Here is a 16,532-nt window from a genome sequence, read left to right on the forward strand (position 1 = left end):
TACTAAATAGTTTGTTAAACTGTTTCTTTTGTAGGATTTCCAGTGAAAAAGCTTGAGGTTATGGGTTCGTGGTGGTTTACAAGGAATTCACGTTTGGCACAGCTCTGCAGTCCACGAAGTTCAGGGCTTCCTGCTAGAAGTCCTGCATGTGCTACCACTGCACACACAAGCATCTGCTAATGAGGCAAGTGATAGTTGTTTACATTTTTATTACAGCTTAGCTCTTCAGGTGAAAAATGATTTGAAACCTCTATTTCTGCTGTAAGATGTGTTCAGTTTATCATTAGGGAAACAGTCTTTGCACAGCTTTGTTCAAAAATTGCTCCTGCAGAGAGGAGGACTGCAGGGTTTGCTGAGCTGGGCAGAAGCACATGTGACAGGTATTTAATAGACACTAAACATTGACTAAGCCAGTAGATTTAATTCAAAATGCCTTTGGCAAAGAGGGAAAGCTACAGATTGTTTTTTACCTTACCTTGCTTTTCTGTTGTATTCTTAGAACTAGCGTGTAACCTCACAGAGAGATGACATGGGACAGGAGCACTATGGGCAGAATTTTACAGTTATTGTCTATACACTGTTAACTTACTGGAACAAGTCTGAATTTTAGGTCTGGATACATGAGCTTTTTAGACCTGAAACTATGGTTATGGGGCTGCAGTGGAGAAATCCAGTAAGTTAGATGCAGCAAACATGATCTGCATTGCTGCCTCTTCCCCAGCATGCACTGCCTCACATATCCAGAGCCAGGGCATTTCCTTTTGCAAGTGCAGCAGGGGCTAAAAATTAGAGCACATGAAAAACAAATGTATCAAAACATATCTTGCCCCAAACAGTGGTTCTCACTGGATGTGTTTGCTAAAAATTAGCATTTTCATAATTAAAACATTTATTGGGGATACTGGAACAGAGAAGAATTGAGAACAAAGCTCAACGTGTTAAAGGTTTGTTAATTTTGTTAAATAACATTCATATGTGCCTAGAGCAATTTTAGGAGCTGAAGTGCATTTTTTATTCTGACACTGGTAAGCAGTCCCATTAGCTACAAGTGCTGCCTTCACTCCCCAGAGGTAGCAGTGTCTAGCGGTCCTTTCCCTCCCTTTTTGTAATGCATTTCCCCCTGCGTAGCCTGGAGAAGCGCTACGCTCCGTGCATTTGGGGGCTGGCAGGAGAAGAGCAGAGGGACAGGCAGACCTCCGTGCGTCTCGTGCTGGCTCTGTTTGCAGGCAGGAGATGCAGCTGGCCTCTCGCTGGAGGCTCGTAAAGTTTCCTCCTCCTCCCCCAGCATATTTTTTGCCCACAGACATATATACACAAGGCTGCTGTATTTCTGCTGATGTGCTTCCTCGGGTGATTTCTCACAAGAAAGAGATGGGAGGAGCCATTAACAAAAACCACAGATGGTGAGAAGGCAGCGTAAGAGAGGAGAGGCACTGAGCTGACTGGTACAGGACCCATTTCCGTTTGGGAAGGTGGCTCTGCACTGAAATACCTTTGGCAACAGCCCTGAAGGGGTTTTAGCTGCCTAGTCCACAGTGACCTGTGCCCTCGTGCACAGCTGTGCAGAGAAGGGTTTAGGGAAGAGCTGCAGCATGCAGTGCCTTCACACAGGGTGAAGTGTGCTGTCTAGCTTTGCTAGCCCAAGGACAATCCTAGGAAGGACAAAGCAGTTACACTTTTGACGTACATGGCCAGTTTAAGGTAAGTGGTAGCTGCACAAGAAGTGACAGGGTGCCTCACTCTCTGCAGCATCACGTTATGTCAGCACGCTCCAGGTGAGCCCACAGCATTTTCCCCCATGCTGTCTCACTTAGCGGCGAATCTGCATCGCTCTATTTCCCCGCTTCTTTCTTCTTTTGTGGTTCTCTGGCTCAGGGTGCCCATCTCTCCAGGGTGTTACTGTGCTGTCTCCTTCCCCATCCTGTCCCTTCTCACTCTTAGTTACCGTTTCACTTACTTGTGTGTGTATGTGGGGGACTTCCAGTTTACCCAGTGCTAACTGGCTGTTCCCCTTGAGATCAACCAGAAAAGTGATGGGAAAAGAGTGGGACATCAATTTCCCTGAGGTAGCGTTCCTAAAAACATTACCTTTAATTGTCAGCCAGTTTCTGAGAGACCTCCCAGGACCAAAAGCCAGTTGAAAACAGTGCTGGGCCACTGACTTTGCTCTGACTGTAGCTGTGGCACTAGGGCACTGGGTTATGGTGTTGCTGGGCTTAGCAAGTAATCCAACCAACCACGGTGCTGTCATGGCACTTGGACCTGGCCCCGGGAAAAGAGGGGTGTGCTTGAGGCTGTCCGTACTGCACAGGCACATTCAGCCAGGTCTTTTAAAGCGTAGCTCTCAGTAAGTCCTCACGTGCTTTTAACAACGTGCTGCTTTTACGTCCTGCTCAGCCATGCCCGTCCACGTGATGCGAGCGCTGTGCAAAGCTAGTCAGCCGAATTACAGTTTGCTTTTTTTTTTTTTTTTTTTTTTTTTTTTTTTTTTTTTAAACACTGCCCTCAGGCAGTGCATGGTCAGAAGAAATTTGTGTCAGATGCTTTTCTCAGGGCTAAATCTAGCGAGGAGCATTTCCCTGCTAGGGTTGGTTGGCTGCAAGCTTAAACACAAGATCTTTTGTAAAAGTTACCTACAAAACCCATCTAAGACAGAGCTTGACCTGCTTTTCTGCAGCGTGTTGTGTGCTAGTACTTAGCAGGAGTCTCCTGCTTTCCCCTTTGGCCCATTGCAGCACATTCAGCTTTTCTGCAAGCTGAAGCCATGCCTTTACCTGGCAGTTGCCCAAGGTTTCTCACAAAAGCCACCATTCTCCTGCAGCATCTTGAGGTATATATTTATTTCTTGACACATAGGAAGCACTTACCTGGCACTGACAATAAAATAGGTGACCCTCAGACACTCTGCCAGCTGATATCCTTTGGGCAAAACAGGAGAAGCCGGTAGCTCTTTTTCCCTTCGGGTTTGTCCTAGTGCTAAAGGAAACCTTAGAGCTGAAATGCCAAAAGCCTGGCAAGACTCGTGAGGCACTCACTTTTGCAAAGCAGCTTGTTTCACCAAAACAGTTCTCAAGGTGTTTTGCTGGGCTAAAAGTATAACTGCAATTTAAAAAAAATTAAAAACAGATTTTGCAAGCTTAGGAAAGATGCTATTTGCAAAAGGAAGGCCACCGAAGGGGATTTTGAATGCCACGGGGGCTTTCTGTGAGCTGTCTCTTCGCCTCAGAAAAAGGCGGGAAAAGTGAGGCGCCATTTTAGAAAGGCGGGAAAAGCCGGGCGCCATTTTACTCTTCACACCTCTGAGGTAACCGCAGCTAACGAGGCACCGCTGCCTGCAGAGCGCCCCAGGAGGGCTCCGCTCAGCCCACCACCCACCCAAAAGTGGTGAGTATGTGTGATTTAGTGCATTTTTCACCCCGGGGGGAAGGCTGTCGAGCAGCTGAAGAGAGAAATTGCCCGTTTCCTCAGAGGGATGGGTCCAGCACAGGGCGAAGTGTGCAGTGGGGGCTTTGGGGTGCAGCACCAGAAAAGGGACTGCAGATAATGCAGTGTATGGTTTGAGGCTGACTTTCTGAATTAAATGAGTTGCAGAAGCTCCTGCTAGCTTGTAAAGGGCGAAGCTAGGGCCAAGGGAGGGAGAGGCGGGCAGGCACAGGGGGGACATGGCTGTTGGTGCAGAGTGCTGCTCCATGGTTCACCTTTCCATTTTGCACAGCAGAAGATGCCAGGTGCTTTCTTGCAAGTCTGCTGCTAGAAAGAAATATTCTTGTGCCCATTATGCTGGGAAGCACATGACTCATGGGAAGGGACCTGTCTGTCTTCCTGCACTGCACCAAAACCCAGATTGCCCATTGGCTTCCCCAGCACTTTCCATCTACGCACCGCAGACACTCACCCCACACACCGTTGCTGGGCTCCATGGTGTCCTGCAACCATCCTTCGAGTTCACTGTGAACACTGTCACACATACACACAGGTGTAGCTACCGAGTCACTTGGATGACTTCTTTCTGTCATGTGAAGTTAATGCACATTGCTGAGGGAAGAGGTTATTTTTGAGACAATGAAGCTGCTGGTCTTTCTTGCCCATCACAACTCTATCAGGTCCTGTGTGGGATTTTAATTCTTTGGTCCCATCTAGTTTTCAAATTCATCTCTTCTGCAGTTGCCATTTGTTCTCCTCTCTGTGGACTCAGGACAATAAAAAACACCCTTTTTTGCATTCATGTTGTAACATGGAGCCTCACAACTGTCTTTGAGGGTCTTCCAGGTATAATATTACAGGGCAAGATAGTGGTGCAGCTTTGATTCTGGATGAGTTGCCAAGGACAGGGACTGGGGTTGCAGACGCAAACCCCTTGACAGGAATCTGGGTTGGTTCCCCCCCTCCCCCCCCCATTCTTCATCTTGGGGGTCAGACAACTAAAGGACAGAGTCTAAGTTTTTGACATCTCTTGGGGCATGTTGCTGGACTGAGGGACTGAATGTGGACTTGGCATGGGGGGGGGGGGGGGGGAAGGGGGCACAAGAAGATCTCTGGCCATGCTAGCTCTGATGCTTTTCTGCACCTCCTCTAAAGTTAGGAAGGCTTAAGTTCCCTGCAAGGCTACTGGAAAGCTGAGTTCACCACATGTTTCCAGGAGGAAAGCATACTTAGCAAGGGCCAGACCTGCTTTTATATTCAGGATGACCCTTTGCCTGCAGCAAGGTGTAGCCTTCTCACTTTCCTCATCTCTCTAGCAGAAGAGAAGTCTTAGTATTGCTCTAGGAGCCAGCCACGGTACTTTGCATTTACTCTGCCTATTTAGCAGTGTCACTTACAGGAACAGGATTATTTACAGCTCTGGGACATGAGAGAGCAGAACTCCAGCAGCAGGAAGCACTGGCAAAGGCATGCTTCCTTTCTACCTTGTCTCCTGTTGTGGCCTCCTAAGTGGTAGCTGCCAGTGTTAGATAGCAAGACAAGCCTAAACTGTTGTGGAAAGGATAAGAAGGGAAACAGCTCCCCTGAAGACAGTACTTGCATCCTGAGCATAGTGGACAGGAACATTTGTGGCTAACCTACCTGGAAATGCCTGCTGTCTTAACTAGGGCTTTGGGGGGGAAGGGAGGTAAAAGAAGAAAACAGCTGTACTCTTGAGTACTGATGAACACATACCTAGTCTGATGAGACCAGCCAGTAACAGATGGCAGAGGGACAGCTATAAGTTCCCCTGTCCCTCTGCAACACAAAGGCTTTGTACTTCTCCTAGGAGCTTGAATGCTGTAGCATTTAGCATACCTTTAGCCAGGTATAAAAATATAGGGACCAAGGGGAGTTACTCAGAAGCCATCCTCCTCCTCCCTGCCTGCACACACATCCCACACACACCCCCAAAGAGCAAGCAGCCTTCCATGACCCTCAGGACTGTTATTTGATAACAGAAAGCATAACCAGGACTTGTCTTACCCTTTGCTTGGATCCTGTGAATAGCCCAGTACACACAGGGCAGGAGTTAAAAGCCAGCATCAGCCACCAGCTCATGGCTACAAGCTGGGCTAGATGTGGTTTAGCAGTCTTTGTCACTTACCTCCTCCCCTGGAAGTCCTGTTCCCTTGGGGAGAAAGCCTCCCCCCCAGACCAGCAGAAGACAGGATGGGCTAGCCTCCCTGCTGCATGGCAAACTGAGCCCACAGTCACAGCCCCCTTCACACTCAGGCACCTTATGAGCTCTTGGCCTAGCTTTTGGCCCATGTCAAATGAGGTAATCCAGCAGCATACCCTGGCTCCTGGGATGCATGACTGTGCTCTCCACACCCTACTCTCCATTTGGACAGCTCTAGGCATCTGACCCTGTAAGGAAAGGTTGCCAGACTCCCGACACCTGGCATCTGAGACACATCACAGCATACACCCACTGCTCACTCAGGCCAGCAGGGCTTGAATTACCTCCCTGGCACCCTGAGGAGGCTGTAGAAAGCAGAGTAGGTATGGAAGGATATGAACAGGGCTGAGGAGACTCACCTTTCAGAGCTGCTTGCAGAGCTCAGGCATGCAGAATGGAAAAGTGTCACCAACAGAGATATGGACTAAGAAGTCAAAGAATCTGCCAGCACTGAGCAGCACTTTCTCCAAGCCTTCATCCATTCCTGAGAGTGTGGCCAGAGCAAGCAGCTCTTTGCTTTGCTACCCACCTGCTTAGTGTTGCCCAGGATTTCCTTGCTCTGGTTACCGCCATGGGATGGGTTACAGCAACCTTTCCCCCCCACCTCCCCAGTAGGTGCGGGGAAGGGGATGCACATGTGAACTGTGGAGACTTTTGCTCAACTCCAACACTAAAGCAGACCCCCACATTCCCCAAACATGCATATTGCCCCAAGACACATACCTGGACAGCCTCATGCTCATTTGTGCAAAGCCATCACTACCATTAAGAAAATGCACTCACTCTGGAGAGTAAACAGGAGGACCCCTGTCTATTCAGTTACCATGCCTGGGTCTATAGGGCTGCTGGCAAAACACAGCTACAACTCAAGCCCTTCTGGCAGAGCTGAACAAAGGCTTCTGTAACAGAACATGGGTTACTAGAAAGCAGAAAGAAGGGCTAGAGTAAAGCAGGTCCACCTCCAGGGCAGATTCCCCCATTACTCCCAGGGGCTGGGCCAGTTCCAAGGTAATTGGTGCAGTACAGACCTGGACACTTACTGCCATGCAGCATTTCTTGTAGGCATGAGGACAACAGGCCTGGGGCCTCTCCATAAAAGGCCATCAAATGGCTAGAAGTGCTCTGCAGAAGGATATTCCCCTACCCCAGCAGCTGGCCCAACTACTCAGCTGTTCAGAGGGCTAGCAAATGCAGCCCTGGCCCCTAACAGCCCTGCTGCAAGGGATTAGCCAAGGGGAGTCAAATTCCACCAGTTCAGCAGCATTTGGCCAAGGTGAGACTTTACACCAGAGCACTCCTTTGTCAGCTGAGCTGCACTGGGCAGGAGTACCCCAGCTGTCAAGACCACAGTGCCAGCCCCACACCCCAGGAAGCCCACCTGCAGCACTCCAAGGGTAAGATTTCATTACCTTTTGAGGTCCTCAAATGCTGCAGCAGTCCCAGTTCAATCTCTCATGGGTACCCATGGCAGGCAGGCAGCTTGGGAACAGGAGTAGCAGACACACCCCAAGGCATTGCATGAGCAAAGCAAAGAGGTTGTAGGTAGAAGAGACTATTTACTAGGCTTTTTTCCCTTCTCTGCCTAACTGCAGCTAGCTGTACTTGGCCCTTTCAGGGTTTAATATCTTCATTTCCACTGTTGGATATAGCCCTCAGGATGCATCTGGAGCTTAGCAGCCAAGTGCTAGAAAACAGCAATCCATGAAGCAGCAGATAGGAAGGGGAAAACTTATAAGGTCTTGTAAGAGCATCCACACTATCTGGTCCCACTCCAGGATTCACCTTTCACTCCCCATCTCTTCCCCTGGCAAGTGCAGTTAACCTGTCATGCCAGCCTGCAAGACAGCCACTGCCAAGCACATTCCCAGAGAGCAAAGCTGCCTGCAAGAGCCCAAGCCATGCCCTGCTCTGCATCAGTCCCCCCAGAAACAAGGGATAAGCAGTGCCCCTTGGACAGAGGTAGCACAGCACACTTCCTTAAGCCTCTCCACCACAGCTGAGTGGCTGGGACTAGTCCCAGAGTTGAGACCAAACAGCCAGGGACCACTTCCTGCAGGAAGCAGGGTCAAGAGAGCACCTACTGCTAAGGTAGCTTGAGTCACAATAATTCCTGCTTCACATGGCATATGATCAACCCAAATTCAGTACCAGCTGCAGTTTAAATAGGGACATAGGGGGATACATCCCCCTTCCCACTGTGCACCCCTGTAGCACATGTGCACACACACAGACAGGAGCAAGCAGATTAGTGCAGGAAACAGCAGAGGGAGCAGCCACAGCAAGTTTGGGTTTATTTCATTGTGCAGGAGGTGATGGGGAAGAAAACAAAACAAGCCACAGCAGTTAACTAAACTTGATGGCTTTGACTTGAAAGTCACCCTCCACAGCCAGGTATTCGATTTTCTCTATGCCCAAACGATTGGGGAACTGGAACTCCGTCTCAGCCAGCTTCACTGTAGCCTCTGCTGCATCGAAGGAGATGCACATCTGTAGAGAACCATAACAAGACCAACACATCAGCACTGACGAGCCAGGCCACCCACTCCCTCCGAGCTGGGCACAGGCCGAGGACAGATGAGGTAGCCACAGGTGGTTAAGTCAGTGCATGCCAGCTCCATCTCCTCCCTGCCCAGCAGATGCACCAAGGGAGGAAGCTGGTTTGCTCTGCCCAAGGGCAGCCCCAAGCTTCTGCCATGAAGGGATGAGACTGACCCAGCTGGAATCACAGGCCAGTTTTAATTGCTCTTACTGGTGTGGCTTGCAAAGGAAGGCCAGAGTGGAGACCTAACCACATCTGAGCTGCTGAGCACTGACTCAGGCAGAGCAGGGCTAGACTCTGTCAGCTCAGCTGCCAGGCTCTTGCCCTGTTGTTGCCTAGCTCTTTCCATACCTGCCCCCTTCTCCATCTCAGAGATACCAGGTGGCATTAAAAGCTCCACCCTTGCAGCATCAGTGCTGTGGTCTGTGCCAGGACCTGCACACATCCTCAGGGCCTCACCTCAATCTTATCGCCATGATGGAAGGGGAAGTCGGCCTTTCTGTCCTCCTCGCCCCATGCACCATCTTCCATGGAATTGCACACAACAGTGTTGATATCCCCCTTGCAGTCAAAGCGAGGGTTGAAATGCAGCATGAGTGTGCTGCTGTCCTTCCCTATGTTCACAGCGAACCTGGGGAGACAGCAAGCACTGCAGGGAGGCAGCACAAAAGAGCCCACCACCCTCTCCACCTCCCAACACACACACAGCAGCTCCAGTCACAGCTGCTCCATGCAGAGGCTGAGCCCTGCAGGAGCTCAGTCACCCTCCAGGGAAGGCAGGAGCCCATGTGGTCCACACCAGTGCCACATCCATCCATTCCTCTATCTCCCCACTCACCCTTTAGCATCCGACAGGATCTTCCCTTTGACCTTGATGCACTCTCCAGGCTGGACATCCAGCTGAGTGACCACCAGTCCCTGCAGGAACAAACCATAGGAGTTTGCCCACTCAAGGCAGGCCTACAAGCCTGCTGGGGCCAAGACAGGGCGGAAGCTAGGTCTGCCAGACCTAGCTTCATTTGGGACCGAGAGTTACAGCACAGGTTTTGAGCCATCCCAGCTGCCTCTAACCCCTCCGCGAGGAAATCGTGCCTCACAGCTGTCACCCCAGTGGTGGCACCCAGCCTGGGTAGCAATGCAAGCTGAGGAGGAGGTAGCTCAAGCAAGTCTAACAAGGCCAGGGTGCAGGCACTCATTTAGCAGCTGTTACAAGGGACACTCACAAGCAGGCTTGTACCTTGAAGTCAGCAGTAACAAGGGCCCTTATCACAGAAGTAAACAACCTTCATTACACTTCATGTCCTTCCCTCTCTCAGGGGAAGGGGGGCAGGGTGTCTCTGAGCAAAAAGGGCCACCAGAAACTTGGTGGCTTGACTTACAGCCATTGGCACAGAGATCAGGGTCAATGGAGCCCACTTTCAGCTGCAGGCCAGTAAAGCAAAATACAGACACCCCTTTGAGGCTTGCACCACAAATAAGAGTGCTTGTTCAGCTTGTTCCTTTTCTGGGAGTCACATTACTCTCTCCCTCACCTGTATATCCCAAAAATGGCACTTCACATTAGCAGAGTACCTCCACTAAAAGGAGGGTGCTGTTTTGCCATGTCAGACAGCACAACTCAGGCTGTGCTCCACAGCCTGTACTCCAAGCCCAGGCACATTGGTGCAGAGCTGCACATGATGGTTAGGGCAGGGGGCTAAATCCAGATCAGTTACATCAAATAATTGGGCTCATCCTCCTTTCCTGGCTTGCAGAAGCACATGCTTAGCAGCCATGGGCAGCTGTGGAGCACAGTGCCCACCTAGGGCTGCTACCCTGCCCCAAACAGCCTTCATGATCATGTCTACTCCTAGCTCTGCCCACATCTGAGACCCGATTCCCCCAGGCACTAAACTGCTTATCACCATAGCACTAAGGGCACCTACTAATACTGTCTTCCAGCTCTTTTTTATTACACTGCTCAAGTACAACCTAACACACAGCCTCAAGGCTGAATGGGTCCTTTCAAGGCAAGGAGAGCTAGGAGGCCAGGGGCAGCTGTAGCCATCCTGGATTCCTTTGCTGTGAAGTTGAGGGTTAGCCCAGACCTACACCTAAGAGACACTTTTCCAGAAGGAAAATACAAAGTTTAGATATATTCAGATATTGTAAACTGCAAGCAATCCTAAACTTTTAAGGCATTAAAAGATGCAGCAATCCATTAAAACAGCCTCCCCCCTTAAATAACATACACTAAAGAAAGGCAAGAGGAAAAAGAAAAACAGCTGATCAGCCCTAACCACTCTTCCCCCAGCCACATATCAGCCCAGCATTTCCTCTCAGCTAATCCTTTTCTTCTCTTTCCTCTGGCACCAAGCCCAAAACCCACACGTACCAAACCCTCATCCTGCTTGGCACACCCACCAAGTTAGAAGAGGACACTCACTTGCTTCATGCTGCAGACGCCAGGCAGGACACGCCACCGCCCCTACTCCACAGCCCAACGTGACTCAGCACTGTGCTCCAACAGCTTAAATCATTTGGGCAGGACTATCACATGATTGGGGGGGGGGGGGAAGAGGGAGTGAAGAAGGGGATCAATTGGAGCTGTTTGGGCGCTGGAGCATTCCCAGCCATTTAAAGTTGGTGCTGGGTTAAATCTGTATTGATATTGTTCTTTGCTGGCATAACGTGCACGATTTTTAAAGCTAGTGATTGTTTGCTTCTGTGTGATCCTAGAAATCCTTGCTGTAAACTCTTCTAGCTGCTGCTATGCAGTGTGTGTTGGTGCTTCTCCCAGGAGCCCGAGTGTGGCTCTGTGCCTGCACTGAGGTGGCTGCTTTTTGTTAAGTGATCCCTGACTAAAATCAGGGTTGGATTCCTCATGTTACCGCTGCGAAGTGACTGCCTCTGTGAATGTGTTTGTACTCATCCTTGCAGCCCAGCCTCATGCCTGTGAGGGAGACTGGACTGTCAGGAGCCCTTGGGTACAAAGCATTACTGCTTGCTTGCATTTAAATAAAACCCCACATTCAATGTCAGAATTTAAAAAGTGTCTAAAAGTTAAGGCTGTTTGTGTGGGACACTAGTACACATGAGAAATCAGGCTGCAGCTTTTGAAAAGTAGAGTGATCTTACTGGTTTGATTCCAGTTGCAAAAGACTCCAGAGGGAAAAGAGAAATGCTTTGTTAGCGGAGGAAGAGGCCAGGCAGGGCTGAGTGCAGCTGGCAAGAAAGGAGGCTGTTTTCCCAGCTAGTCCGTAACGCCTGCTGTTCCCCTTTACTGTGTCTCTTGAAAGCACATGATGTCACTGCCCCAAGGGGCTCTGCAGAGCAGGGAGGTGAAGGAGGTAGCAGATGAAGTGCTACGAGGGTCTGTGGGACAGGGTCAGCTGGTGCTGCTCTTAGCTTCGGACTGGCCTTAGGAGGGTCCTTAGGCCTCTGTGCCTCAGTTTCCCCCATGCCTAAAATGACAGTAGTGATGTGCAACTTCACAGTCCCACTATGAGGTTAATAAGGGCTTTTTAAAACTTCACTGGGAGCTGCTCTATAAATGCAGCATGTTACTTGTTGGTTAAGCCATGACTAGCCTGTGAGATAGATATCTGCTGATAACACTGAAACTGAGGATAGGAATTCATGGCTAGGTAGCAGAAGGAAACATGCTACCATGCAGGAGCCTACTAAAACTTCAGCAGCTCTGCTTGCTGCTATACGAACAAGTGTCCTGGCTCCTGACACCATACCTAACCCCAAATATCCTCCACACCCAGTTCTAACATTCACGAGACGTTTCAGCATCGCATACAACTCTGGATAAATCAAGCCTGGGCTGCGTTTGAACTGCAAAGTCACAAGTGTGATTTGGAGTCCGGTGGCTGGGGGTATTTAAAATAGGGCAAAAAAAACGCTGACTGAAAGTACTGCAGGGAAAATCCTGCACGTGCTCCGGCCTCCAACTAACTCCCTGACCATCCTCTGCATATGCAAAAGCCAGGCTGAAGTCAGGAGTTAACCGCAGGAGCAGACCTGGCGCTCGTAGCAAAGGCCAGCCACTGAGAACACGTCCCTCCATGGACGGTTCGGAGAAAGCCCAAGAAATTCCACCTTAAGTTTGCCCCCGTCCCTCGCATGTTAGCTGGGATCACATGTTACAGATAGGTTTTAGGCTCCTGCTTTCTGTGCGCCTGAGTTAGTGTGCAGTTGTTCCGCTGTTCGCTGCCACATGTGAGGGATTGAGCAAATTCCATTTGGTTGGTTGGGTTTTTGTATTTGTTTTCCATTCAGCTCTGCGAAACCCCTGGAAACCTCTCTTTTCAGTGCTGCCGTGTTTCTGGAGGCAGTGCTGCTGCTGAGGGGGGTTGCGGTGCCATGGGCTTAACATATTGGCTGCTCTGATGCCCCTTCGGAAACGCGCATTTCTTGTGAGCTGCTTTTCTGGCCTGGTGTCTCCTCCTCCAGCCCTTTCCTTCAGACAGGGAGATATCTTTCTGATTGTGCTTGGAGACTGTGCTGTTTGTTTTCCTTGAGTGCTCTGCCCTAACAGCCAAGCTGGGTTAGCAGAAAACCCTCTGGTCCTGCCCTGATTTAATGCTCCTGATCCTACGCCCAGTGGAATTAGCAGTGATTAGTGTCAGACGAGTCCTGAGATGCCAAACTGCCCTCCTTTACTCCTATCCCCCTGTGGTGGGGAGCCAGAAGAAGGAACATCTTCCCTTGCACAGCCTCCAGTGGGAAAACAAGGGAGAAAATCCCCCAGTGGGTCTCCTTCCCTTCCAGCACGTTTGCAGAGGGGTACAGGCTGCAAAGCAAGGCCACGCTGCCCTGCCCCATCCCGCCAAGGGTGACCCCAGACCCTCTGCGCCATGTGAGGGAGAGGACACTTCACACTGCCCACAGGGAAAAGACTGAGCCCTGACACTCTGCTTCCTGGGACAAAACGTGCAAGCCCACAGCAGGCAGGCAGGCAGGCAGAGGATTAGGATCCCCCCTCAAGGCCAGGAAAGGAAGGGACAGAGTAGCTACCCCATGCAAGCCACTTCTGCACCCCAGGGCTGGCAGATGCTGCTCCAAGAGGAAAACCCCAGGCAGGAGCCAGGATGTAGAGGAGATCCAGAATTAGCTGCATCTGTAGCACAGGCTCCCAACACACACAGGCCCCAAGAGAGCAAAGCTGGGGCGCACACACTGCATATTTTCCCAGTTCCAGGAGCTACTGCTCACGAATGTGATTTTAGGGAGGGTGTTGCACCTGCCAGGCAACCCTGGCAGGAACTGCAGGAGGAAAGTCATCCTCTGCTTCTCCAGGGGGTGATACCTGAGGGAACTAAGGGTGCCCTCCTACCACCCAGCCCTGCAGGCTTGCTCTTGAGGACAGGAGGCACTACCCAGCATCTGCTCCCTGCCCTGAGCTCTAAGTACATCTCTTGATTTGCACAGGCTAAAGCCAGGCAACTGACTGCTCTGATTTTCTTAAAACAGTCTGTAGAAATGCCTTGAATTAAGTTTTGAAAAGGTGAGTGCCAGAAGAATGTAGCTTGACTATTACTCTTTTTTAATTTCCTGCAAGAGAAAATCTGTCCCAGCCCTTGGTGAGCTATATCCCTGGCTAATGACTCCTGTCATTAGAAATGGCTTACTCCTGGTTTTGGAAGGACTGAGCACACATCTCCACTAATGGCAAGCTCGGGGGTGATGGTGTCCAGGTGACACAGGGTCCAGATGCTGGCAGTGCCGTAAGGCTGCTCTGGCTCTTCAGTGTCTGTGCTTGGCTTCATCTTGCACTGAACCTGCGCACACTGCTATTTGTTGCTGCTACATATCCTAAATTATTCATTTCTGGAGCTGAGAAAAAGGCTCCACTTCTTGCTAAAAGCGCTGATAGTAGCTTTCTCCTTTGGCTGTCACTTCACATCTTTTCATTCATGACTTGCAGGCTGCCTCCTTTTGCAGGCAGTGTATAAAGGGATGGCAGCCCCCTCAGTGCTCCTCTGAACCAGCGCTGTGAAGGAAACTCTGCTTCTCCCAGGGCACACTGACAAAAAGCAGTCATGCTCACCGGCAGGGCCCATGGAGCAGAGGTGGGGAAAGCCTGTGGGAGGAGAGCTTGCCTCTCCCCTAGCAGTCCTGTGCACATGCCTCCCCAGGAGGGCACCACCGCTACAGCCACAGTAGGTCGCTCACGATGCGGCACCCACGCAGCACCGTGCCAGTGCACTGGGTGAAATGCGCTTGCACCAGAGTGGCCTGTGCTGGCCAGGAGAAAAAACTACTTTAGTACATTTTCACTGGTGCAGTCACATCATGCCCAAGGACTATGCTGGTATGACAAGAGCAAAAGATAGCCTTCACTCTTCTGGTGTGAGCAAAGCCTTAAGTTTTTGTGTCTCAGTTCCCCATTTGTCAGGTCAAGACAGCACCTGTTTCTTGCATTTTCCTTAAGGAAGATTTGTGCTTTCACAGTATCTGTCTGGATGGGATCCTGGTCTCAGTTACAGCCTTAGTTGCTCTTGCAACCTAAACATTTATACTGGAACAGAAACTTTAAATACATGGCTGTTATCCACCTTCTAAGGTTATCTGGGCACTTTCCCTTAAGTAATTGTGTGCTACTGCTGCTGGCTGTGCCACTGACTCTTCCTGTGGCGTGTTAGTTTGTGCTCGTGGTCTCCCCAGGGAAAGCTTTGTGGCTTTTTGGTTGTTGTGTAGTTGTAACCCCCAATGAGGAGCTTTGTTGCCCATGGGCTCTCTGGACCCTGCTGTGCTGAAGGTCTCTTGCATGGCTGGTTATGATGGTACTGTCATTGCCATGGTAACTTCCAGCTGTGTGTTATCCGCAGGGGCAACTTAGGGGTGGCTCTGGAAATCGCAGAAGAAATGGAGCCAGACCCCCAAGAAAGAGCCCTTTACCTACTCCTTAAAGACAAATGATGACTCAAGAGCCACGCTCCCATTTGGCAGGAGGCCAAGAAGCCCTCCCAAGGCCTGTGGGCATCAAACATCTCAAAAGCACTGCTCCAGAGGGAGCTTTGTGCCAGAAGGAGGGGCCAAAAGCACAAGTCACTCTGTAGATGCCAGCTGGGTTGCATGGCCACATGTCAGTGCAGCATTTTTACCCTAGAAGGTTTCCCAATTACAGCTGCCTCCTATATTACAAGAAAGGCACCTGTATTCTAGGTTAATTATCAAGTAAGTTAATTATAAAGCACTTCTTGCACTATTGCACCAAGTGATGAAATGAGTGTGCTGTTCCGTTCAGTGAAATTTAAATTATGTCTTATTTTTATTTCCCTCATTAACACTGACCCAAGCTGACAATCCCTCTGTTCCTCTCTTCTTTGTGGATTGGCTTGAGCTGGAGCAAATGGATAGCAGCCCAGCAGAACTGGGGCTTCATTGTTATTTTGGGTTCATTTCACTTTAGCACCTCTCCACATAGCTTATAAATTTGCAGGTGGCAAACACCTCCCCAGAGTTTATTTTTGCATCTCAGAAGAGCTGTTGGCGTTTGTTCCTCCCTCGAAGTCCCTGTACTTCTAAACTTAATTCTGAATCCAGGTGCATCCTTTCCTCCTCTTTGCAGTGTACCAGGCAGCAGGAAAACAAACACCTCCTCCTAAGCATGCCTTGTTGTGATGCTTACAAGAAAGCAGTGAGGAAACCCCGTGCCACCCCATTGCTGATAACACACTGTCAGGCTGCACCTCCAGCTGCCTAGGCCACCCCTATTCCCATTTCCTGCCCCGTGGTAATCTGAGACTCAGGCCACCTGGAAAGGACTTGCCTTTGGTCCCCTACAACATGGTGCCCTGCGCACTGGGATCTTGCTCTGGAGCTGGAGGCTGTAGCTGCTGCCGTGCTATAAAAATAGCAGAGACTTTCCAGAGATTTGGGGGGAGGCAGGGAACTAACCCCTTCCCTGTCCTCAACTAGCCACATTAGTTATACAAGCCTTGATGTTGAAGGCATCAAAGACATGGGAAGAGCTGGAAAGTAATTACTGCACATGCATTGCCATCCCCAAGGTACCTGGGCAGCAGAGCTTGTGGCTAGGTCTGGACTCTATGAGTGGAATAAGAGAAGGAAGGTTGCAAATAACTTTCCCTGTTTGATAAAAATCAAAGTAGGACTGTCTCTTATGGAGAGGAAGCATAGCTGTTTTCTTGCACTACAGTGACTGTGTACAGGCTGGGGTCTAGCCTTTGTTTGAACTCCTATTTTACAAGTCAGCTTTGGTCACTGGGTACCAACTGTAAAGCTGAAGCTCCTGGGTTTTGCCAGGAAGCCTGGGATGCTTTCTGAAAAGATGCTTTTCAGAAAGAACACTAGACTTGCCAAATTCCCAGCCCAAGGACAGGATCTGTCTTGTGA

The 16,532-nt window shown here is 50.1% G+C and overlaps 1 protein-coding gene across 1 annotated transcript; it reads right to left on the reverse strand.

The window, feature by feature from the left end:
* Positions 1 to 7,893: 7,893 nt before the first annotated feature.
* On the reverse strand, positions 7,894 to 10,706 carry LOC112985130 (16 kDa beta-galactoside-binding lectin). The gene is made up of 4 exons (XM_026103530.2): positions 10,609 to 10,706; positions 9,022 to 9,101; positions 8,643 to 8,814; positions 7,894 to 8,131 (listed from the first exon to the last, which is right to left on the reverse strand). Exons 1-4 carry the CDS (start codon positions 10,615 to 10,617, stop codon positions 7,988 to 7,990), a joined length of 405 nt encoding a protein of 134 aa, XP_025959315.1. The 5' UTR covers positions 10,618 to 10,706; the 3' UTR covers positions 7,894 to 7,987.
* Positions 10,707 to 16,532: the final 5,826 nt, after the last annotated feature.

Source organism: Dromaius novaehollandiae, chromosome 4 (assembly GCF_036370855.1).
Source record: "Dromaius novaehollandiae isolate bDroNov1 chromosome 4, bDroNov1.hap1, whole genome shotgun sequence".
NCBI classification, from domain to species: domain Eukaryota; kingdom Metazoa; phylum Chordata; class Aves; order Casuariiformes; family Dromaiidae; genus Dromaius; species Dromaius novaehollandiae.